Raw genomic sequence first — 25,078 nt, 5'->3', positions numbered from 1 at the left:
TCTTTTCTGTGAATTAGGATAAAATAGCTAGCCCTTGCCCCCCATCAGAAGGTAACTTCTTGGAATATTTCTAGAAGTAATCCTTGGAGCTTGTGGGAAAAGACTGCGTAAAGTTTGAGGGCCCTTCTGCTTTTAGCATAAATTAATTCTAGAATATAAATTTCCTGAGCACATGGGATATGTCTGGTTTACCATGAGGTCCCCAAATGGTCAGGCATAATGCCGTGGACTTGGTTGTGTCTCCCCAAATTCATCTGTTGACATCCTGTCCCCTCAGTGTGACTATATATGGAGATGGGCCCTGTGAGGAGGTGATGAAGGTTAAATGAGGTCATAACGTGGGGCCCTAATCATCTAGAGCTGGTGCCCTTACGAGACGAGGAGGAGACCCTGGAACTCTCTCTTTCCATCATGCAAGGACTCAGTGAGAAGGGGGCCATCTGCAAGCCAGGCAGAGAGTTCTCCGCGAGCCTGAATTGGCCAGCATCTTGATCTTGGACTTCCAGAACTATGAGAAATAACTTTATATTGTTAAGTCACCCAGTCTGTGGTATTTTGATATGGAAGCCTGAGCAAACCAAGACATGTAAACATTTTCTTTTTTCTTCCCATTCCCTCCCTTACTTTTTTCCTCCCTCTCTTCTTCTTGCCTTCCTTTCCTTCTTTCTTTCATAGAATAGGAACTCAAGCATTTGTGGGCCTGACTAATTTTGAGATTATTCAGAACTATGGGTATTGAAGAATAACATGAAGAAGAGAACCTGACCCACCATCCTACTGAATGGATAATCTTGACCTTGTCTCCTACTGTGCACCAGTGAGCCCACAAGGTAGCATCATTGTTTGATGAGAAACTTTCTCCAAGACCTCATCTTTCTTCTGCTGGAGATGCTAATGAGTGGTGAATAGTCAAGAGTGAGTGAGAACCATTGTCTGAAGGATGCGAGGTGAGGGAAGGGGTGGACAGTTTGTGCTTTGGACTTTCAGGTTTTGAACAGTAGACCTCCTAGTTATCCTTTCACAGGAGGCAGACGAATTGAAGTGGTGAGAGTGTGAAGGGAGGGTCAGGAATGGAGGCTGTGCCAGCCAGACAGCACCTCACCTGGGCCAGGAGAGGTCAGGTGGATCTTTCCACTGAGAAGACATCCTCCTTCCAAAAGGGTGAGAACTCTGCCTAAGCCCAGGCAAGAACTCAAGTGCAGAGAGTTCCTCAGGACAGCTAGCCAGATGGTCTACTTTTATTTTGGTGAAGACCTGCCTGGAGCAAAGGCACTTTTCTTCCACTGTTCAAAAACAAAAGCAAAAAGCTTATGATGTGGAGCTCTGCCAAGGTAGGGCAGGAAAAAAAAAAAAAAATCCTGGCCTTGTTTTTTTCAAGGCAGGATGCAAATGATGCTTTGTAGTTTTGTTTATGCAGCCGCTGGGGATCGTTCCGTGGGCCTCCCCGCAGCCCATCACTGCTGTAGAGTAATTTTTATGATTGTGATCATCATCCTATAAGCTAACCCTCTAGGTCCAACTGTCACCTTCCAGCGTAATTGTCTTTGATTGAGGATATTGTATTGTTATGACATCCAGAGAGCTTCTGAAAGTGATCCCCTAAATTCGCTTTTAGAATTTGAAGTGGGTACTTATGTGCGGCCCCCTCCCTAAAGGACAAAACTCCGTTCTTTCTGAATTTGCAGAGTTCAGGCGGGACAGACAGGGACCTTCTCTATCCCTGGAAGATTTCTGATAGCTTGATCTGAGGAAGCTCTTGTGTAGTTGGGAGAATTCAAAAGAGCCTTTTTCATTTCTTGGCTAGGTTGTACTGTGTGTGAAGACGAGGCCATGTCATTAGGGCCCCCGTGGTATGTAGATTCCTCCCCTGGCACAGGAGGAGACCGCGGTGTTTGCATGGGTCGGTGGGTGCTGAGCCTTGTCTGTTTCCTTTGTTGGGAAATGTGTCAGGCTCTGCTGCTGAGGAGGATGGCAACCACGGCCTGGCAGGCAGATCTGCAGAACAAAGTGTCAGTCAGTAAACACAGGGCTTTGGAAATCAGGCAAGTTTTGTCACTGAGTTCTAAGAACCAGTTCTTTAAAACAAAAGCAGCTTCACCGTCTGTCTAGGAGTTGGATCCACCACAAGGAAGACTCGAGGCAGAGCAAACCTATGGGGAACCACAGTGGGCTTTCTTCTGTGGCCTCTTCTCTGAGATGTGAGGTGACCTCCGCCAGGCTTTGACTCCTGTGCCCACAGAGGAAAAGCCATGCGCAGTGACCGTCCCGCTCATTCTTTGTGTGCTGCAGTCATTGGCGGCTGAGCAGCTGGGAAAGTGAAGATGCCTGTGGGAGGTCAGAGTCAGGCCCCAGGATCATTGTTGAAGGCCCAGCGGGAACCCCATGGTTAGGGGAGAGAAGTCCAGATGAAGCAAAATTGCTTAAAGAGAGAGGGACTTTTAAGAGTTTCACTTCATTGATTTGGTTCGAGCTTTACCTTAAATGTACTTCATGCTGAGTTGTGGGAGGTGGTGGGATCACCCAAGTTTGAAATTCCAGCATTACTCATGAGTGTAGCTGCCCACTTTTAGAACTGTATCACTTTGAGGTAGTTTTTTGTGCTTTCTCCTCTTGGTGCCAATGAAAAGCATACACGGTGATGTGAATCTCAAGATTAGTGTCACTAATCTGTATCTATCTATCTGTCTATCTATCTTCACACACACTGGAAAAGGGAATGGCAACCCACTCCAGTACTCTTGCCTGGGAAATCCCAAGGACAGAGGAGCCTGGTGGGCTACAGTCCATGGGGTTGCAAAGAGTCGGACATGACTGAGTGACTAACACACACACACACACACACACACACACACACACACACACACTTGCATGGCCTTGAGTGAAATAAGCAAATACTTCTAGAGTACGGGAGCATGCTCAGAGCCCTGCTAGGTGGTCCAGAATAGTAGGATGGTCAGTGAATGCATCTGGAGCCTGGAGCTCTTGACTTGAGATCTAAATCCACCACTGTTTGATCGTAGGCACCTAAAAAACTGTCTCATGCCTGATTTCTTATTGATGAGATGAAGAGGTCAGAAAGGTCCTTTGCAATGCCATGACCTTGACCAGGAAGCCTCTGGGGCGAGTCTGGAGTGCAGGGTACGGCTGAACGGGCAGGTGAGACTAAGGTGGGTGAGGGCTTAGCGCTGGCAGCGAGCAGAGCTGTCTGAGGGGCTTAACACCGAATGCAGGAAGCACAGTTGTGTGGCTCACAGAGCTTGCTCCCCGTCCCTTCTCTGCCCCGGAGGAACCTGGGATGAGTCTGGGGATGGCTGCCTTCCTGGGGACTCTTCCTCTGTACTGGCTTCTGGTTACTGCCCCAAAATGTGGAACTTAAAGCATGACTTTAGCAAAGTCCTCAGTTAAGGCTAACATCACACCAAATCTCAACTACCTTCTTCTATCCATGATGGATGTATTTTCTTCTACTTTGTTATGACAGATCTTCAGGAAAAACAGGTACAAATGTGCTTTCTGTTTCTCTTAAAAAAAAAAAAACCTACACATACATTTAAAAAAAGAAGAAGAAAAGAAATTGTTAGCATTTAAAATCTGATATCTGCTACTGTTCCCCATGAGACTGTGAAGAGAGTGTCTGGTGACGGCACAGAGCCCTAGTTCAGAAGTGTGGAGTGGAAAGGCCAGTCCTGCCCCTCTGGGTAACAGAGACCCGGGACTGTCTAATCCACGCCACATGCGGTGACCTGAACAGACCCTGCAGAACAGAAGGCTTGCTGTCTCCTTGCCGACCAGTTGCTCCGAAGCCCCGATACAGCTGTGGCTGGCTTTGTGGAGAAGTACAGTGGGACCTGATCTTTTAATCTCCTCTCTCCCTTATAGGTATTATAAATAACAACTGTTCTGTAGGAGTACCTGCCAGAAGGGATTGAGATGTGCATTCTGCACTCAAAAAAGCATTGTTTTGTGTCATCTTAACTTCATTAGTTATTAGATGAGTTGGCGGGGGCGGAGGGGAATAAAACTCCAAAGCAAAGCTACTTTGTTTTGTTTGACCCAGAAAATCCAAGTGGGGGAATTTAGAATTGAAATCGAGGAAGGCAAGTTACTCGGTTTTAACCTCAAATTCCTAATAACTTCTCCGAGAAAGTAAGACATGCACACCAGTCCGCATCCCTAAGTCCATTCATTGCGAGTTAAACGGGCGAAATGGAGTTTTGAATTCAGGCAGACAGGGGTAGAGAGCCGGGATTCTGACAGGCACAGGGGCTTCAAAATGCAAGATGCCCTTTGGTTCTCATTTGCTTAAAGTGGAGAGAGCGCGCGCTAAATTGTCTATTTTGGCTTCTGTTGGTGGGTTCCGGAGGAATCGTCTTCTGTTTAGAGCTCTCTAGGAGAGCAGAGAGGGGACACTTTGCACCCCTAATCCTGCAGAGAAGGCAATGGTGGTGCTGAACAGACACAGGATCCCTCTGTTGTTATTGGGTTACTGACGTTTCCCCCCTTCTACCCTTGAGTTCTAGCGACTGGCTTAGGGTCCCATGATCTGTGGAAGAACGCACAATGTGTGTTTAAATCATGCAGACAGGTGCAAAAAGAAAGGCAAACAAGAAGTCCCTACCTCTTGGGCAGGTATCTGTTACTCACTCCTTAGAACTTGGCTTAGTTCTCGTTTCTTCTTTTTTCAAATTGTGATAAAAGAGGTGTTGTGTTTGCTGTGTTTAAGTGTACTGTTGTGTGGCATTAAGTTTACTCCTGTTGTTGTGCAACTATTGCCTCACCATCTGTAGAACCTTTCCATTTTCCCAGTGGAAACTCTGCACCCATTAAACAGCAAATACCGATGTCCCTGTGACCCCAGCCCCTGGCCACCACCTTTCTATACTTTCTGGCTACTGGTGTGACTACTCTAGGTACCTCAGTCAGTTCAGTTCAGGTCAGTCACTCAGTCGTGTCCGACTCTCTGCGACCCCATGAATCGCAGCACACCAGGCCTCCCTGTCCATCATCAACTCCTGGAGTTTACTCAGACTCACGTCCATCGAGTCGGTGATGCCATCCAGCCATCTCATCCTCTGTCTTCCCTTTCTCCTCCTGCCCCCAATCCCTCCCAGCATCAGAGTCTTTTCCAATGAGTCAACTGTTCGCATGAGGTGGCCAAAGTACTGGAGTTTCAGCTTTAGCATCATTCCTTCCAAAGAACACCCAGGACTGATCTCGTTTAGAATGGACTGGTTGGATCTCCTTGCAGTCCTAGAATAAGGGAAATCATGCAATATTTATGCTCTTGTGGCTGGCTTGTTTCACTTAGTGTAATGTCTCCATTTCCTTCATGTTGCAGCATGTGTCAGAACGTCCTTTTCTAAGGGTGAATAATATTCCATTGTGTAAATATACTGCATGTTGTTTATCCATTTCTCCATTAATAGACATTTGTATTACTCCTACTTTTTGGATAGTGTGCATAATTCTGTTGTGAACATTGGTATACAAATCTGTTTGAGCCGCTGCTTTCAAATCTTTTGGAGTATATACCTAGAAGTGGAATTGTATCATATGGCAATTTCATGTCTAATTTTTTTAGTTAATTGAAATAGCCATGCTGTTTTCCACAGCAGCATAATGTTTTACATTCCCACCAACAATGCACACGTTTCCAAATTCTTCTCATCCCTACCAACACTTGCTATTTTCTGGTTTTTTATTGTTTTATGTTTTGATAATAACAATCCTAATGGATGTGGAGGGGTATCTCATGGTTTCAGTTTGCATTTTCCTAGTGATTAGTGATGTTGAACACCTTTTCCTGTGCATATTGGCCAATACTGTATCTTCTTTAAAGACATATCTATTCAAGTTCTGTGCCCATTTTTAATTAAATAATTTTTTGTTGCTAAGTTGTTAGACTCTTTGTTTTTTAATAGTCTTGGTATTGATCCCTTATCAGATATATAATTTGCAAATATTTTTTCCCATTGTGTGGGTTGCCTTTTCTCTGCTGCTAATGTCCTTTGATTAAAAATGAAAGTTTTTAATTTTTATGAAGTCCAGTTTACCTCCTTTTTCTTTTGTTGCTTGTGCTTTTGGTATCATATCTGAGAAATTATTGCCAAATTGCTTTTAGGTATTTTAATGTATAGCTTCTTACTCTGTAATACCACAAAAACCATTAGTTGTATAATTTTATCTTTTGAATGAATGTTGCTTTGAAATCGCTCTCTTTTTGTTGTTGCTGTCAGAGTAGACTTTATATAATTTCACAATTGGTTGATTCCACTTCCACCCTGCTCTACTATCTCTCTTCTTTTCTTAGGGGATCACAAAAGCTCATTGTGGATAAACAGAAAGGAGAATAAGGGAAAGGCTTAGTTTAAAAAAGAGCCTCAGTCATTTATATTATAGGGATTGAGGAGAGAAAGGCCACATTTCAGAAGTCTGAGGAATGTGAGAGGGCTCTTCAGCAATCATGACTTGCAGGAAGTGTGCAACAGTAAAATGTCTGAGAAGTCTGAGGTCTGTTTACAAGAGCCCGTTTCCTCCCTCCCCTCATAAGTTGAAAAAATTGCTGAAAAGTGGGCAGGCGTCATGGGTGAACCTCTAGGGAACTGACAGTTTCCATCCCAAGGCAGAGAACATGTCATATCTGAAATGCCTCCAAATGTATAGACAGTGACTTTTATCAATGTTCGTTCCTTTTCAGAAAACCATACATTCCTTTTATTTTTATTAAATGCCGCTCTGATTTTTCTAATAGAGTAGAAAGTCCTTCTCCTGCTTGCCAACTTCTCATAGTTCATTCACTGTTATTTCTGAGTTATAGTCTATGCACAGATCACCATTGAGAGTAACCATACACCCGAAACACCATGGGTATTGCTTGGTATAAAAATGCAACTGGGGAGTGCATCATAAATTTATATAATCTCATCCTCTAAGAGCAAATTAAACACACCGAGAGAAGGCCTCAAGGACATTCTTCTTTATACTTGATTGTTCCAGAAGAATATTTACAAGGTATATATGTTGTAATCTTTTCTCATCTCTTACGTTACAACCATATGACACAACTTCTCTAGCACTGGGCCATTGTTTACTTTAGACAGCTCTGGTTAGGTGAGTGTTTGTTTGTTTCCCTACCTGGCATGTGTTTGGGTAAGAGATTTCCTGCATTTATGTCTGGTCTGAAGAATGGTTTTCTGTGCTAATAATTGTCCCAGTGCTTCTGCCTGCGCAGTAATCTGATTTAGAGATACAGACAGCTGTGGGTGTCTGGATTTTTGCAGTTTTAAGTTGAAGGATGACATATTTTTAAAAGGCAGCTGTTTTCAAATGAATTGCAGTTTAATTAGTAGATGCCCACTTACCTCCATACACAGACTTGGAAGAATCTGAACAGCTTTACTGGGGACACAGAGAGATGGCTTTAAGTTTCTCTAATATATATGTTAGAAATCCCCAATGACTCAGATGGTAAAGAAACTGCCTGCAATGCGGGAGACCCGAGTTTGATCCCTGGGTCTGGAAGATACCCTGGAGAAGGAAATGGCAACTCACTCCAGTATTCTTGCCTGGAGAATTCCATGGACAGAGGAGCCTGGGGTGGGGGGTGGGAGGTGCAGGGGGGAGGGGGTGCGGCTACAATCCATGGGCTTGCAAAGATTACAGAATGAGATGATAAATTCCTAAAATTCGATTTGGTGGTTGGTTCGTGGGGTGCAAGGCATCCAAGGATCTAGGAGTCCTGAGAAAACAGCATCCTGGTTTTGCAGATTAGATTCATGTTTTCAAGTCATGATTAGCTCAGTAACTAATAAATGCACTTCATCGGCAGGGTCCCATCAGAGCTCCTAATGTGCATGGCTGCAGGTAGGACCACAGCAGAGCCAGAGCTGGGCCCTCCTGGTCTCGCCCTGCTCCTTCCTCTCCCCACTGGGCCTGTTGTTTATCATGGGCCTTGGGTGAGCATGATAGAAATGGAGTCCACAGGAGAGAGAGAGAAAAAAGAAGTCAGAGCAAGCAGCCCAGACCGTGCTTCCAGTTTAACTGGCACCAGGGAAAAGTGCCTTCAGCTGGCACAGAGGCTTGTGCACACCAGGCTGTGATTGTTGGCCATGGAAATCCTGGTTGTAACAGAGGCTGCTGCCATTCAGGCAGCGAGCGAGGAGCTGCTTTCATGGGGAGGCTTTTTTGGCACTGTGTCCGACATACACTCCAGTCAATCACGGTAAAGTGCCTAATAACAGATGTGGTAATTAAGCCTGAAGAACTCCGTCTCTATTTTTTATTGCAGGGCATAACAAAGTGTCTCATTAAGCCTCCAATCCCACTGATTTTTGATTTGGGCATCCTGATGTCGTCAAAAATGACATCTTTGCAAGGGCTTTCTTCCTAAGTCCTTATCAGCCTAGGATCCAGCCAGCACAGGTTGGATCAGTTTTGGGAGGATGGTTCTGTCCTTTTTGATCTTCCCTTTGCACTCCAGTACTGAAGCATATGCGGATTCCTGGGGTACCGTCAGATTCCTTCAAGTACCTTGGATATGAATAAACAATTTTAGCTTTTATGTGCTTGAGTGAATATAAAATGCTCCCTGACTATCTTCAGTTCAAATTACGCTGTTTATAGCGAGAAATTAACTTCAGCTTTCAATCCCAGAAAGGTTTCAAATAACCTGAAACCATGGTAAATTACCATATTTTAATAAGATAAATTATCTGGGAAAATAATTAATTACATCTGAAAATTTCTGTCTTTGATTGTGGCAGTTTATAAGGCAAATGTCGTCATTAAGGTTGTTTTTCCTTCTTTCTTTTTTAATAATGATCATGAGTCTGGCGCATTATTAGAGAAAATGAGTCTAGTAACTAGGGACAGGTAGAAAAAGTGTCCTCAATAGTAAGAGAATGTGGCTTGAAACTTTCTCTGGAGCACTTCCTGAATTGTTTAGAGCTGGGTCTATTGGTGCTCTTGGGAAAGACAGCCAAACACTGCTCATTGTTGATGCGTTTCTACATGGCTCTTAGATAGTGTAGATTTGAAAACAGCATTTCTATCATGGAGATGACTTTTTGTTTCTTTCTAATCCAAGGTGGCCATAAGCTTAGAGATGTTTCAATATTTTGAAAAGGCCCTGGATCCCATTTTATAAAATTATTGGTTCATTTCTGTATCTCCTAATGCATAATTTTGAGTTTTTCAGGGTATTTCCAAGAGAATTTCTAGTGGATTATATTCTGAAATTCAGCTCTTTTAATCTAACCCCGTGAAGCAGATGATTCATAGCACAAAGTCAGGATTTAATTTAGTTTCAATCTTGGTATTAATAAAGCATAAACTTGACCTGCTCATCTGATTAACCTTGAGCCAGCAACTTGTGTGTACTTAATATTTGTACACATACATCAATGGAAAGGGATACCAATGTTAATGGCAGTCCATATTTGTTTACTCAAAATGTGTTAGTCACTCAGTCATGTCTGTGCGACTTCATAGACTAAATAGGCTTTCAGGCTGCTCTGTCCATAGAATTCTCCAGGCAAGAATACTGGAGTGGGTTGCCATTCCCTTCTCCAGGGGATCTTCTGGACCCAAGGATCGAACCTGAGTCTCCCGGATTGCATGTAGATTCTTTACCGTCTGAGCCACCAGGAAAGCCCCTTGTTTCCTCAAATGTCATCTAATATATATATTTTTTTTTTACCACATTTATCCATTTAGACATTTTCTACCATTGATGCCAAACATATTTTTGCCAAATATAAAGGTAGGCATGTAGAAACTCAGACCTTACCACATTAAATCTATTTTTAGAAACCATCTCTATGTACACCTTGCATCAAAAAGTGAGACCTCCTAGGTATAGTAGGAAAGACCTGTGGTTCAAGGAAAAACACTGTTGCTAGGATTATACAGTTGCTGGAAAAGCAAAACTTTTCTTTAAATAAGATTCTAATATGTTTCCTTATATTTCCCCTAACAACAGCAAGAACTGGGATGACAGAATTCATGTTTCTATAAGTTCCATTGCTGGGTAAATATTTCTATAAGTTCATAGCGTCACCTTTTGAACGAAGCGGAAACTTGGCCAAGAGAGGTCCTGAGCTAAAGCGCCATCTCCTGGTGGAACGTATCACTTCAGGGATGGTTTCTCAAAACTATTCAGGGGTTTGTTTTCCTCAGGTATGGATCCCATTCTCAGTTTATTAATCTCTCCCCCGAAGCCTCTAGACTCATACCAACTGTCTGTGACTCACAGGATACAATCCCCTGACTGCCCATCAGCCTCTCAGATCACTCAGCAGTGTGAATGCTGTGTGCCCCAACTTTTGACCTATTTCAGTTAACAATCGTTTATTGAACATCTGTTGTATTTTTGCAGATGGGGAGAGTAGTATAAATTAAAGAGATGTGGAATGAAAGACAAGACAGTGACTTGAGCTCTGCATTTGAGGAGTTTGTAGCTAACTGAGGAGAAGGGGTTGGCTATGTGAAAAGATGACCAGCAGCCCAAGGTAACTTCCTGTACCAGAAGAAGGATGTGGAGAGTTGGTTCCAGCAGAGATTTCTCTGCAGTTTTTAGTGAGAAGCGTAAAAAATACTTTTGCTTATGTCCTGGAAACATTGTTAACTAGACATGGGATGAGAGAATAAATTATTGCAAAGAGAGAAATAAGTCTACAGGAAGCTTATGTAATGGTTTGAATTTCAAACAATTAGGGAGGCGTACATGGTCACCAAAGGGAATCATAGAAATGAATCATAGACCCTTTCAAATTAGCAGGGCAAGAAAAATATAATCCATGCAGGAAACTGTTTCCATCCTCCATAGATTCTTCAATTGAGATAGGCTTCATGTATACTTTAAATTCATTAGATTTTATTTTTCCTTTTAAAATTAAATGATTAGAAAGTTTAAAACCTTGAACAAATGACAGTAATATAGTTCATAGGGATATCTTCATAAGAAGGAAATTAATGTGTTCAGTATGATAGGGTCAACTTAATCTTGAATGCTTTCTGCTGTCTGTAGTTTCCAATATTTATGATAAAGTGAAGATACTGCTATTAGAGATTTTGAAATTAAAGAGTCCAGGAAGGGTATTTATGATAAAGGCAAAAAGGAAATAACGTTTAAAAGATCAAGAACAGAGGAAGGAAAGAGATTAAAGAAAACGTCACAAGTTGAAAAGCCTGTAGTCCCGCAGAGTTCAGAACACATGGCTTTAGTTCAGTTACCTCGAGCCTTTTTGGTCCAAATTGCCCTTAAAGAGTTATTAGAATCTGCTTGAAAGTAAAGGTATTATTCACCATGAAACCTGTCTATATCGATGTTAATGTTACAGTTTATTTATTTGTTTATTCTTAACATTATATTTGATGTGCATTAATGTCCACCTGTGCTTCTCACTTTCTTTCCTTATTTGGGTAATGAACAAACACACACGTGCGTTCGGAGTGTTCTTTTGCTTGTAGTGTCTGATAGACACTTCATCAGACACTATCGAAGACCTTAGAGAGTTCTCAAAATTAAGCCTAAAAGTATATGAATCCCTATGTTTTACTTTCTATATTTCAAGTATATATTTTGAATTGCTTTATAACATTTCCCTTTTTTTAGGTTTGAATGGCTTTTTATTTATTTATTTTTAATTGGGGGTAGTTGCTTTACAATATTGTGTTGATTTCTGCCAAACATCAGCATTAATCAACCATAGGTATATGTATGTCTCCTCCCTCTTGAACCTCTCTCCCATCTCCCACCCCATCCCACCCCTCTAGATTGTCACAGAGCACTGGATTTGAGCTTCCTGTGTCATAGCAAATTACCCCACTGGCTATCTATTTTACATATGGTAATGTATATGTTTCCATGTTACTCTCTCAATTCATGCCACTCTCCTTCCCCACTGTGTCACCAAGTCTATTCACTATGTCTGTATCTCCATTGCTCCCTTGGATATAGGATTATCAGTACTATCTTTCTAGATTCCATATATAATAGGTATATACCCTGAAGAAACCATAATTGAAAAAGACATGTACCCAGTGTTCATTGCAGTGCTATTTACAATAGCTAGGACATGGAAGCAACCTTGATGTCCATCAACAGATGAATGGATAAAGAAATTGTGCTACATATATACAATGGAATATTACTCAGCTGTAAAAAGAACACATTGGAGTCAATTCTAATGAGGTGGATGAACCTAGAGCTTATTATACAGAGTGAAGTAAGTTAGAAAGAGAAAAATAAATATTTTATATTAACCTTTTCCTTTTCTAAACTTTTTATATTTCATTTCATGAACTCATTGAAGTGTGGTGATTTTTCAGTTATTATAGACTGTAGCAATCTGCTAATTGCTGAGGGTTTGTTACGGTGTGTTCCAGATATTGTTTTTCTGGTGAAGTTTGCTGAGATGCGTTTCTCTACCAACTCATACAGAAAGGCCCTAGGAATTGTACCCTTCAGCCATGGGGACTCAACTTTTCCCAAGTTCTAGGCACCCCACTCCAGTACTCTTGCCTGGAAAATCCCATGGACGGAGGAGCCTGGTGGGCTGCAGTCCATGGGGTTGCTAAGAGTCGGACATGACTGAGCGACTCACTTTCATTTTTCACTTTCATGCATTGGAGAAGGAAACGGCAACCCACTCCAGTGTTCTTGCCTGGAGAGTCCCAGGGACGGCGGAGCCTGGTGGGCTGCTGTCTATGGGGTCGCACAGAGTTGGACACGACTGAAGTGACTTAGCAGCAGCAGGCACAGCAAAAGGCTCATTGAGAGTTTGGTTCCACCGTTCCTTTGTCCCTGACTCCTGTACCTTCCTTCATTCCTTATATTGCCTGAATCTCAACACATCCTGATTTCTCTCTTTGCCACTCCCAAATATATGCTCATGGTCACCTCCCTTTGCCCGCAGCTGAGATGAATATGGATGCACAGCAATCATGACCAAATGCAGCCATGTCTGAGCAGGGCCGCATACTGAGAATAAAGGAATGCTAATGAAAAGAAAGCCTTGGGCTTTTAAATGAATTCACAGAATAACAAACTTCAATTAAGTCCTTGAAAGATATCTATAAGTTTTCTATAGAAGCAATGCCTTTTTTCTCTAATTAGAGCAAGTATTTTTCTAGTAAAGCTTTCATTGTTTTTCTGTGTTTATATTCACTGGTATTGCAATCATTTTATTTCAACTCCAGGACTTCCTTTTGCAATAGTCTAGTTTAACAATTAAATGGGATAAAACTTGGACCTTTCATTTCTTTTTTTTAATATTGGGAAAAATATTTCAAGATACAGGACAACTGATGTACATATTCTGAGGTTTATTTTTTTCCTGTGGGTCATTAATTCATTCAATCAGTGGTTAAGAAACATTATTGAGGCCTGCATATATGGAAAGAACATGTAGAGATGATGTAGAGATGAACATGTAGAGATGAATTCCCTGTCAGGGAATTCACCAACTAGTGGAGAGATGAGTAAGAAAATGGCCAAGAAAATAATGTGTTTTTACTCTGACAGTCCACATCGTCTATTCCCTGATGCCCCAGGGGTTATGAGGGCAAAGAGGAATGTTTAGATTGGCCTGGGAGCTATTCTAAGAGGAAGTAATTTTTGATTCTTGAGGAACTGGTGAAAATTAAGTTGGCCAGATAGTTACAGACATTCCAAGAAGAGAGAATAACATGGGGAAAGAGAGAGAAGTGAGAACATGTAATATTTGGGGAAATTCAAGTAGCAAGGATTGTTCAAGTGATATTTAGAAGTGATAAATAGCTGTGTGAACTTGCTGGGTGACACAGCTCACTCAGATCATGTTGAGTGAATGAAGGCCAGTTTGGACTTGACCACAAAGGTGAGTTCTCAAAAGCTTTAAGTATGAAATTCTGACGTTCTGATTTGTGTTTTGAGAGAATTGGTGACAACATGGAGGACGAATTGGAGGTTAATTGGAAAAAAAGATAAGTTGAAAAACTTGGCTTTGAAACCTACTTTATCTTTGCAGCAAAAGGTCAAACTAAAAGACCAATACTACTGAATGGTTCATTGCTGTAGTTAGACTGAAGAGAGAAACTAAGTTAATAATAAATGATAGAGGCATATATCTCTCAACTCTTTATTTCAGATATCAATATTAATATAAAATTTAAAAACTTAATGACTCAGGAAGAGCCAAAAAATATTGGCCATTTCCTCATTCCTGATAGTTTTTTGCTAAGATATAAAAGTGATAAGGAATTTAAAGTGCTGGGAGCATTCTAACTATTGAGTTGGCCAAAAAATTTGGTTGAGTTTTTCTGTGAGATGTTAGATACAATTGGCATTACTGACTGAAAATGAATTTTAAAAGTACTTTGGAAAGCCGATAAAATTGCCAAAGATTATGTTAAAAGATAGTTGTAAAATCACCCTAGAATATACAAAGCTTATAAAAACTTGAGATAAGAAATGACAACTCTTGCAGTGATTTTGCCATTGGAAAATTGCCTTAAGCCCTAAAAAGTCATGAAAAATAGATTAACAAGAAACATTTCCAATAAGAAGATCAAGCATAATTGGCTGAGAATGAGAGAGAAAAATTAAATACCCAAAAGAGTTGTAAAATGATGCCCTATTTCAAAGTAACCTAGTCTTCCACCAGAATTTTTTAAAAATAAAAGGAAGTTAAAGTTATATAAGAGACACACAATGGCCTCATAGTATATAAACATTATTAGTTCTTGAAAAACCCATGGTGTGGAATATATTTGCTTTCAACAGATTTTGATTTGTTCATTTCCTCAGTTCCAAATCTTGCTTGAGAAGTCCTACCAGACCCAAACCTTCTTCTTCAAGCTAGTCTTCCTAAAGTCTTTAGTTAAGTCTACATACTTGACTCTTCTCTGTACTTTATCATTCTTTGAATTCATTTAGTCATTTGTTCTTCATTCATTCATTTTTAAAAAAATTTTTATTTTTACTTTATTTTACTGTACAATACTGTATTGGTTTTGCCATACATTGACATGAATCCACCACGGGAGGTGCTGTTCTAGGCACTAAGGATATCACAAAGAACCAAAAAGGCATCATTGTGCTGAGGATTTGGAATGTCCGTTTATCTTTCATCAGCTCCTTTGCCTCAGCCATTAACAAAGCTTTTATGAGGCTGTGTCTACTCCACTCCTTCGATGCACAGATTGGGTGGGCATAACCCACTGTGAGTGAACTCCTCCTCCTTGGAATGAAAAGGAGCATTCACTAGTTGCCTGATTAAAGTTCGGGCCATTTTTTCGGTATTTTAGTGACAAACTTTTATAAGAACTCTGGAGCCTATAATTTGTGTATTTCTATTCTGCTAAGACTGACATCAGTTGCAGGGGAACAAAAGTAATTTCATCTTTATTATCTTCATGTGTAGCAAGTCATAATGTTGTACAAGGGTCTTGAGAAGCTGTTTATGAAGTAGGTTTGTGACCTTGGGTGTACACAGAATTCCACTTGATCATGGCATCATTGTCCATGACATTAGAGTATGGGACCAACTTCCTGCCAATAGCTATTTTCACACAAAAAGTAGATGAATTTTAGGCATTCTGGAGGTTTATAAGAAAGACACATTGCCATTAAAGCTTCTCTCCTGGCTAATATTTCTGAGCTGGAAGCAAAGTGAGAACGAGTGAAACCATTAGTGATTGAAGTTTGATTCTGGGCCAGATTACAATGTCAGTTGCTGTACCTTTTGGTTGCCGTAGCATCCAGACGCTGAATTTCCCTGAAAATGGTGGAGAAGGACAAATAAGGAGATGCCGGGGAATCGGAAGAGATTGTTATGGATAATGTGAATGAAGGAAGTAGTTTGGAGAATGGCTGTTAACTTTCCTAACAATATGAGATTGTTTCCCAACTATGATTCAGGGTCAGAAAGGGTCACTTCTTCTTCTTCTTCTTTTTTTTTTTTTTTTTTAACCAACTCAAAACCTTGATTTTATTTTATTTTTTTTATACTTTTTTTTTTTTGAAAGATCTGTCTAGATACCACAGGAAGCGGTGGTGCTGCTTCAGCATGTGTCCCTTGAGCTGCTAAAACAAAGTCCTATTTTAAGAACCATAAAGTTGAGGTTGGGGTTGTGGCTTCTCAGATTTGCATATAGATGCTGTTGGTGAGGAAGTGCAAGTGGGAGGGATGACAGCCCCTGCGTTTTCTCCTGAACGTCCTCCTGGCCAAGTACAGCTTTGAGTAATTACCTCCTGCCTACTTGCACTTCCTCAGCGTTTCCCTCACATTTTGTCTGAACGCTTCAAAGCTTTTCACCATGTGGGTTTAAAACCATGAGGCTAAATGTGTCCAGACTCTTCCTGTGGCAATGCCTGCTGCTTGAGATGTCTGTGGTCACTCCGCATCCTGGTCTGGGTTAGTGGTTCTGAACTGAGTAGCCCAGGGAAGAATGGCCATGGGGTTGTGCTGTCACGGACTGTTTGAAACATCTGGGCAGTCTAAACATGGAAATACCTTGTGTACTTGCTAATTCACATTTTCAGTTTTGACCAGGAAATAGCTTAGTCACTTAGAAATCTAACTCTGAATGAATTTGCATTTTAACAGGCTCCAATGCACAGATAGAGTATTATTTTAGAAAGACGATGACTGTTATACCTGATGGAGAGGTAGTTTGACTGGAGTTAAGAAACCTGAGTTCTGGGTTTTCTAGTTTTAAACCACTCACAAATTAGCTCTGGATCATGGTGGAGTCATTCATCATTACGGCTTCAATTATTCCACCCATAAAATGAAAGAGTTTTGATTGGATTCCATAAGGCCTTAAACTGTAACTTTCTGTCCCCCCCCCCTTTTTTTTAAGCACAAAAGCTCTGTGGACCCAGGACATATATAGTGCCATGGAAAATTTGGGGGAGCCAAATGAATGTTAAGAGATATATATATATATATATATATATATATAATGTTAATTATATAGCCTGTTAGGAAGTATTAAAAGTAGAGCAATACTCTATGTGTGTTTGCCTTAATAGAATCTAGATAGATGCAATTGACAGGGAAATTTTGTTCAGTTCAGTCACTCAGTTGTGTCTGACTCTTTACGACCCCCTAGACTGCAGCATGCCAGGCTTCCCTGTTCATCACCAACTCCTGGAGCTTACTCAGACTCGTGTCCATTGAGTTGGTGATGCCATCCAATCATCTCATCCTCTGTATAACATCTTAATTCCATAGAAACTCTTCTCCTTATGGGGTTTGCATTCCTCTGTATTTTCTATTCTAAGAAATGACCTTGGAGGAAAGGAAGGCTTGACTTGGATTGCTCAGATGTACCTGATGGTTGAGTAGCTCAGGAACTGAGGGCTAGCACAATGAGCTAGAGTTGGCAAGCAGGTGACATGTAGGTGTCCCTTGTCATGCCAGTGATGGTCCAGAATGACCAATCGTCTATCCTGCTATAGTATGTGCCACTGAAGGGAACCCTTCTGAGAGAGGGATTGTGCAAATACTATTATCTTTGTCTTTCCTCTACCCCCGGGTGCAAGAAAAAACCTAAGATTCTGCTGACACTCTAGTATCCTGCTGCACATCAGAGAACTAATTTCTCCCCTTACCCTCCTAGTGGCTCAGTTGGTAAAGAATCTGCCTACAGTGCAGGAATGAAAGAGAAAGTCGCTCAGTCATGTCCAACTCTTTGCGACCCCATGAACTGTACAGTCCATGGAATTCTCCAGGCTGGAATACTGGAGTGGGCAGCCTTTCCCTGCTCCAGGGGATCTTCCCAACCCAGGGATTGAACCCTGGTCTCCCGCACTGCAGATGGATTCCTTACCAGCTGAGCCACTAGAGAAGCCCAAGAACACTGGAGTGGGTAGCCTGTCCCTTCTCCAGGAGTGCAGGAGATCCAGGTTCAATCCCTGTGTGCGGAAGATCCCCTTGAGAGGGAAATGGCAACCCACTCCGGTATTCTTGCCTGGAAAATACCTTGGACAGAGGGACCTGGTGAGCTATAGTCCATGGAGTCCCCAAAGAGTCAGACATGACTTATCAACTAAACCACTGCCACCCTTTACCTTAATTTGACTTTTCCTTTCTAAAGGAGATTGCCTTCTTTTGTTATTCATTCTATTTTCATTGGATTTTTTTTTCCTGTTTATATTGCGTCAAGGGATTGGTCAAACCTGCAATGTTCAGCTTCTTTAATCAGTGTTGTTGGTTGAAAGAAAACAAAAAACAGTCAGTCTCCTTTTCTTTCTGGGCTGATCAAATTTTATTTTCCAGTTCATTTTTCTTATACACATTTATTCTTAGACTGCCTGAGGTCTCATGTTGTGTTTGGATATTTTATCTTGAGTGAATCTTAAACCATAACATTCAGTACCATCTCTGGCCTGTCTCTGTAGTTCCTCTTCCATTCGCAAGCTTTTCCACTCTGTGGTCCAGACAGCCTTGCCCATTGGCTCTTCCCTCTGGGAATCTGCTTTCCGCTTTTGCACCTCCTAGTTCCTTCTGGTGCAACCTCTTCTACGCTGTCTACCCAGCACAGTCCTCAATATGGCACCTCTTATCCCTGCTCATCAGCTAGAAATACTTTCCAAACTCCCATACTTACTTTGTAACTTATTTGGACCCTAATCACAGTTTTTATTGTCTTGTTATGATATAACCAGCTCAATGGGATCGCAGAGGGTAGGGCATGACCTGGCAACTGAACAACAATGATATACCTCTCACATTATGTTGTAAACTCATTGAGGGCATAGATCACCTTCACCACTGTTTGCTGATTGAGAGAACAAATGTTTGTTTTTCAGCAAAGGCTTTGAAGAGTATCTGTGTGAAAGACTGTTAAAATAATTACATTATTAGGACATAGTGAAATTTGAAATAGGTCTACATATTAGATGGTAGTATAGCATCAGTGTTAAATTTCCTCACTTAGACAATTGGACTATATGGGTGAACATTCTTATTCTTAGGAAATGTAGATTGAAGTATTTAGAAGTATTAGCATATATACAGTGTACTCAGTTTACTTCAAATGGTTAATGAAATGTATATATATTGCCTATGTATGTGTGGGTAGATAGTGATAAAGTAAATGTGGCAAAGTGTTAGCAACTGGTGAGTCTCTGTTCTATTTTTATGGCTTTCAAGTACATTTGAAATTATTTTAAAATGAAGTGTTAACAAAATGTGACAAATTTTATATACCATCTGAAAGTGAAAGTGAAAGTGGAGTCGCTCAGTCGTGTCCGACTCTTTGCGACCCCATGGGCTGTGGCCCGCCAGGCTCCTCTGTCCATGGGATTTTCCAGGCAAGAGGACTGGAGTGGATTGCCATTTCCTTCTCCAATATACCATCTAATCAAAGATAATATAGAAAACTAGGAATAAAGGAAAATTTATTTGTAGATGAAAAATTACCTAGGGAAGATTCCAAAATCTATTCACTTAATATTTTACAAATGACATTGCACAGAGCACTGGATAAACTCTCTAAGTTATTGTGAAGCAGGTCAATTCCTCTGGATAGTCTAATGTTAAATGGCTAAGGATAAATAGCAGGATAATTTGGGACAGTGCTTTGTGTGGAAAAGTGGCAGATGTACCTTAAAACACAGGCTATGTAAGGTCATGCCTCTGGGGACACAGTAAGTTAAACTGCAATTGGAAGATGGCGAGCTCTTGACAGGAGTTTTAATGCAGAGAAAAGATTTCAGAAGCATTGTGGGTGGTTTCTTCCATGGACAACTGATAGTGGAGATGCCAACTAATGGTGGGCATTTTTGAGAACTGTTTTCAATGTCAAAATACTTTCTGTATTAGCCATATTTGAAATATAGGCATATTGGGTATCTATTGCTGTGTAACAAAATACCTCAAAATGTAGTGGCTTAAAGCAACAAACATTTATTATCTTGTAGCTTATGTGGGTCAGGAATTTGAGAGAAGCTTGGTTGGTGGTTCTGGCTCAGGGTCTCATGAGGTTGTAGCCAGGATGTCAGCAAGGGCTGCAGTCATCTGGAGGTTGACAGGGACTGGAGGATCCACTCACATGGCTGATGGCAGAAGGCCTCAGTTGATGTGTCCTAATAACATGGCAGCTGGTTTTCTGCAGAGGTGATCCACAAAGCAAGATGGAAACTGCGGTGCCTTTGATGACCTAAGTGCGGAAGTTATATTCTGTCAGTTTTATAATATCGTTGGTTACATAAATCTACTCATTGTAAGAAGGGTTTACACAAGACAGAATTCATTGGTGGCCATCTGGGAGTCTGGCTACAACAACAGGGTGTAACTAGCACTGCCAAAACATAATTATCATGAAAGGGAAAGAGTGTATCTTATAAAAGAGATATAGGGCTTTTCTTTGTTGTTGTTTTTGTACAGCCCCCAAAATTGGTATTTTTCATAGGCAATGTCAAAGAATGCTCAAACTACTGCACAATTGCACGCATCTCACATGCTAGTAAAGTAATGCTCAAAATTCTCCAAGCCAGGCTTCAGCAATAGGTGAACCGTGAACTCCCTGATGTTCAAGCTGGTTTTAGAAAAGGCAGAGGAAACAGAGTTCAAATTGCCAACATCCACTGGATCATGGAAAAGCAAGAGAGTTCTAGAAAACATCTATTTCTGCTTTATTGACTATGCCAAAGCCTTTCACAGTATGGATCACAATAAACTGTGGAAAATTCTGAAAGAGATGGGAATACGAGACCACCTGACCTGCCTCTTGAGAAATCTGTATGCAGGTCAGGAAGCAACATTTAGAACTGGACATGGAACAACAGACTGGTTCCAAGTAGGAAAAGGAGTACATCAAGGCTGTATATTGTCACCCTGCTTATTTAACTTCTCTGCAGAGTACATCATGAGAAACGCTGGGCTGGAAGAAGCACAAGCTGGAATCAAGATTGCCGGGAGAAATATCAATCACCTCAGATATGCAGATGACACCACCCTTATGGCAGAAAGTGAAGAAGAACTAAAGAGCTTCATGATGAAAGTGAAAGAGGAGAGTGAAAAAGTGGCTTAAAGCTCAACATTCAGAAAACAAAGATCATGGCATCTAGTCCCATCACTTCATGGCAAATAGATGGGGAAACAGTGGCTGACTTTATTTTTTGGGGCTCCAAAATCACTGCAGATGGTGACTGCAGCCATGAAATTAAAAGATGCTTACTGCTTGGAAGGAAAGTTATGACCAACCTAGATAGCATACTGAAAAGCAGAGATATTACTTTGCCAACAAAGGTCTGTCTAGTCAAGGTAAGGTTTTTCCAGTAGTTGTGTATGGATGTGAGAGTTGGACTGTGAAGAAGGCTGAGCTCCGAAGAATTGATGCTTTTGAACTGTGGTGTTGGAGAAGACTCTTGAGAGTCCCTTGGACGGCAAGGAGATCCAACCAGTCCATTCTGAAGGAGATCAACCCTGGGATTTCTTTGGGAGGAATGATGCTAAAGCTGAAGCTCCAGTACTTTGGCCACCTCATGCGAAGAGTTGACTCATTGGAAAAGACCCTGATGCTGGGAGGGATTGGAGGCAGGAGGAGAAGGGGACGACAGAGGATGAGATGGTTGGATGGCATCACCGACTTAATGGACATGGGTTTGGGTGGACTCTGGGAGTTGGTGATGGACAGGGAGGCCTGGCGTGCTGCGGTTCATGGGGTCGCAAAGAGTCAGACACGACTGAGCGACTGAACTGAACTGAACTGAACTGATGTTGGGAAGAATGGGTAGGAATGTTACTGAAGAATGTGAAATTGTGAGACGTTTAGGAAAATAGATATAATTTTATTTAGTAAATTCTGGAATGAGAAGTAGTATTTGATGTCTTTTTCTATTAAAGAAGAGATTTTTTTCCCCCCCAGAGGGAGATTAAAATAGACCAGACTGAGAAAATATAACTGGGATTCAAAATGGTTTAAACGCAAAATAACTCTCCCTAATATTGACCCTATTTTCTATGTTTCTCCCAAATCTGCCAATGCTTTCTTTCATTGGTTTCTCATGCATTTCCTATTCCTTAGACAACCAACCAACCTTGGACAGGCAGTTCCACCCCAAACCTGAATGCATCCATTTTCCCTGCAGGAGGCTGATGCCATTTCCTTGGTTGGATTTTGAATACCTACTCTGTGTTAATGTCTAAAATGCCTCTGTTATCAAATAATGCACCCTGCTCCAAGACTCAAGTGTTCTCCACTGCAGACAGGATAAAATCCATCTGAACTCCTTAGCCTAAAGTTCAAGCCCCTTCATCAAAAAGCATTCCTTCTTTTCTAGCACTGCTGCTCACAGTTCCTTATAAGACCTTCTTTTGTCCTCTCTGAGGCTTGGCTCATACTTTTCTCTCTGCCTCATGGCCCCTCCCCATTGTACTCATGTTTAACCCTAAGTCTTCCTTTAATCCTGAAGTGATGCCTAGGGCAGATAGCAGACATTGCAGTCATAGCCAGCCCTGTTTAAATCACTGCTGCTGCTGCTAAGTCACTTCAGTTGTGTCCGACTCTGTGCGACCCCATAGATGGCAGCCCACCAGGCTCCCCCGTCCCTGGAGAGGCAAGAACACTGGAGTGGGTTGCCATTTCCTTCTCCAGTGCATGAAAGTGAGAAGTGAAAGTAAAGTCGCTCAGTCGTGTCCGACTCTTAGCGACCCCATGAACTGCAGCCTACCAGGCTCCTCCGTCCATAGGATTTTCCAGGCAAGAGTACTAGAGTGGGGTGCCATTGATTTCACGTAAAGCATTTAATCTCAGCCAATGAAATTACATCTGAGAGATGTAAGGCGTATACTCAGTGATTTCTAGTTCTTTTCCTTTTGAAAACTTCTTTTAAGTTTGCTCTTTCATGAGCCTTCATTGCTCACATTGATTTTTTTTTTCCCTCTTAAAACTCTAGGCATTTTCATTCTGCATTGACTCATCTGGCAAATAATTTTATTTATAATCTTTCTCCCTAGTAGATTTTGAACTTATAAAGCTAGAGACCATGCCTTATAAGATGTAATACTCCTTATAGTTGCTTGTGCTTAGATCCTCAGTGAGTATTGTATGTGGATTCCCCCATATGTTGTACGACACGGATTTATAGGGATGTTGTAGGATACTTTCCAGAGCTGATGATAAGCGGTGACCCTGGCCTCCCCTAAACTCTCCCTGAATGCCACTTAATTACACTTGTGGGGTTGGCTGCTTAAGTAGGTAAGGCTATACCTCTGTGTTCCCCTAGCAGCTCTTTCAGTCTTAATCCTTAATCATGGCTGTTCCTTGAGATGATCTGTTGTGGCCCCCTCATTGCACGTGGTGTGAGCCCCCTCAGGTAATTCAGTGGCTGGCATCCTCAGGGGTTTGCTCAGTTTTTGCTTGATTTAAAGTGCTCAGTGAATGCCAGAATATCCAGTTCATGCTAATGTATAGGGGTTTTTATTTATTTTTTTGGTTGATTGTAAAACCTTTTTAAGTTTATACAATAGGAATTGAGAATATTTTTCTTTTATTAAATGTTAATAGCCACACTCATTTACCTTTTGCTTTTAGAAGCTTCCAAGGAATTCTGGGTGGCTGCCATTGCAGCGTGATTTAGTTTGACTTAGAAGCATACCTTGGGTGTGGTATTTGATGTTAGCAACATGACGTGAGGATGCCCAGACAAAAATGGATGGCATTGTACTGCCTCCAGTGAATAGTTACGCTTGAGTAAAGTAAAATGTTGTTAAAATAACTAGCTTTGGACAGTGAAAATAGAAATCAGGACAGTGCCTCAAGGATTCCTTTGATCAGTGAAGTAGTATTTCCATGGAAGTTTTCATCTGAGGTTATTCTTGGGGCAACCGGGCAAGCATTCCTCTTTTGACATCTTAAATACCCTGAAGCTGGACTTCTGATATGCTATTCACAGGCTCAGAGCTCCAGGAAGAACACAGCACATCTGGGTAGCCTTTCTGTGTGGTTCAAGGTAAAGTTAGTACATCCTTTATAGATAACATGAGGGCTTCCCTGGTAGCTCAGATGGTAAAGAATCTGCCTATAATGTGGGAGACCAGATTCGATCCCTGCATTGGGAAGATCCCCTGGAGAAGGAAATGGCTAACCACGCCAGTATTCTTGCCTGGAGAATTTCATGAGGAGGACCCTGGTGGGCTACAGTCCATGGGGTTTCACAGAGTCGGACACGACTGAGCAGCTAACACTTTTAACACTTGTAGATAACATGATACAGTGATCAGTGGACTAGGTGACTCTTTGGTACCCTGGGGGAGGGGTGTGAAATTATGAAAATGTGGCTGTTTGTAATAAATCACTTCATCTAGAGAACTACGAGAGCATTTTAGAGTAGTGAGCTTGAAACAGCACTGGGCGAGGGCGCTCACATCATTTCTATGTGTGCAGTTAATGTTTCTAGCGAGGAGATAAATTTTAGAGCCAGAAAGAATTGTCTGGAATCATTTATCCTTCTGTTGTTGCAAAAATAAATTAGCAAGTCAACGCCCTGTTATTTATTTCCCCCATCACACTGATAGAGAAACTGCTCCCCGTCATCACAACGCAGACTCATCCATTGTGATGATTTTATTCCACCTGGTTGTTTACTGTGGTTTTTGTATCAGAATGGGCAAAGCCTGCCTTCAGAGTACGCAGTAAGAGTTAACTCTGCCTGCTGTGTTTCCTCTTTCTAATAGGAGCACTTTAGCAATGCTAATCAGTTGTACTGATTTTCTGTTTTGATTTTTCTATCATAATTAAGTGAATGATATGGAATGCAATCAAGTTTGACACTAGGGGGTTCATGCAAATGACTATTTTTTTATGTTTAAAATTTTGTTAAACGTAACCACAAGGAACGTTATTTGAAGGCAAAGACTGGGTAGGTAGGGGTAGTTTAACAACCAATTTAGAGTTTTGAATATTTTTAAAATGTCTGTTTCAAGAAAGCATATCTGTGTTGCCTTTTTTTTTCAGTTGAAATAGTGCTATTTTTAAAGGATTGTATTTTGTTTTCATGTACACCCTAAGGTGGACAGATTATAGTCTCAGACAAGATGATATAGTTTAAAACAGAAATGAAGAAAAACGTTCATGGAACTTT

The 25,078-nt window shown here is 41.2% G+C and overlaps 1 protein-coding gene across 2 annotated transcripts in view; it reads left to right on the top strand.

Annotated features, from left to right (window-relative positions):
- The window catches only part of MEGF10 (multiple EGF like domains 10), a 184,901-nt gene that overhangs the window by 17,756 nt on the left and 142,067 nt on the right, over positions 1–25,078 (top strand). The window contains exon 2 of one of the 2 annotated variants that reach the window (XM_042250276.2): positions 676–830. In XM_042250276.2, the coding sequence (XP_042106210.1) occupies positions 782–830 (49 nt within the window). In that variant the 5' untranslated portion in view covers positions 676–781. Of the gene's footprint in view, positions 1–675; positions 831–13,654; positions 13,860–25,078 lie in introns of those variants that run through there. The other variant, XM_027969975.3, reaches the window with a different exon arrangement.

The sequence above is a fragment of the Ovis aries genome, chromosome 5, assembly GCF_016772045.2.
Source record: "Ovis aries strain OAR_USU_Benz2616 breed Rambouillet chromosome 5, ARS-UI_Ramb_v3.0, whole genome shotgun sequence".
Classification (NCBI taxonomy): domain Eukaryota; kingdom Metazoa; phylum Chordata; class Mammalia; order Artiodactyla; family Bovidae; genus Ovis; species Ovis aries.
The sequence above is the reverse complement of the archived record's forward strand: the minus strand, read 5'-3'. Positions and strand labels throughout refer to the sequence as shown.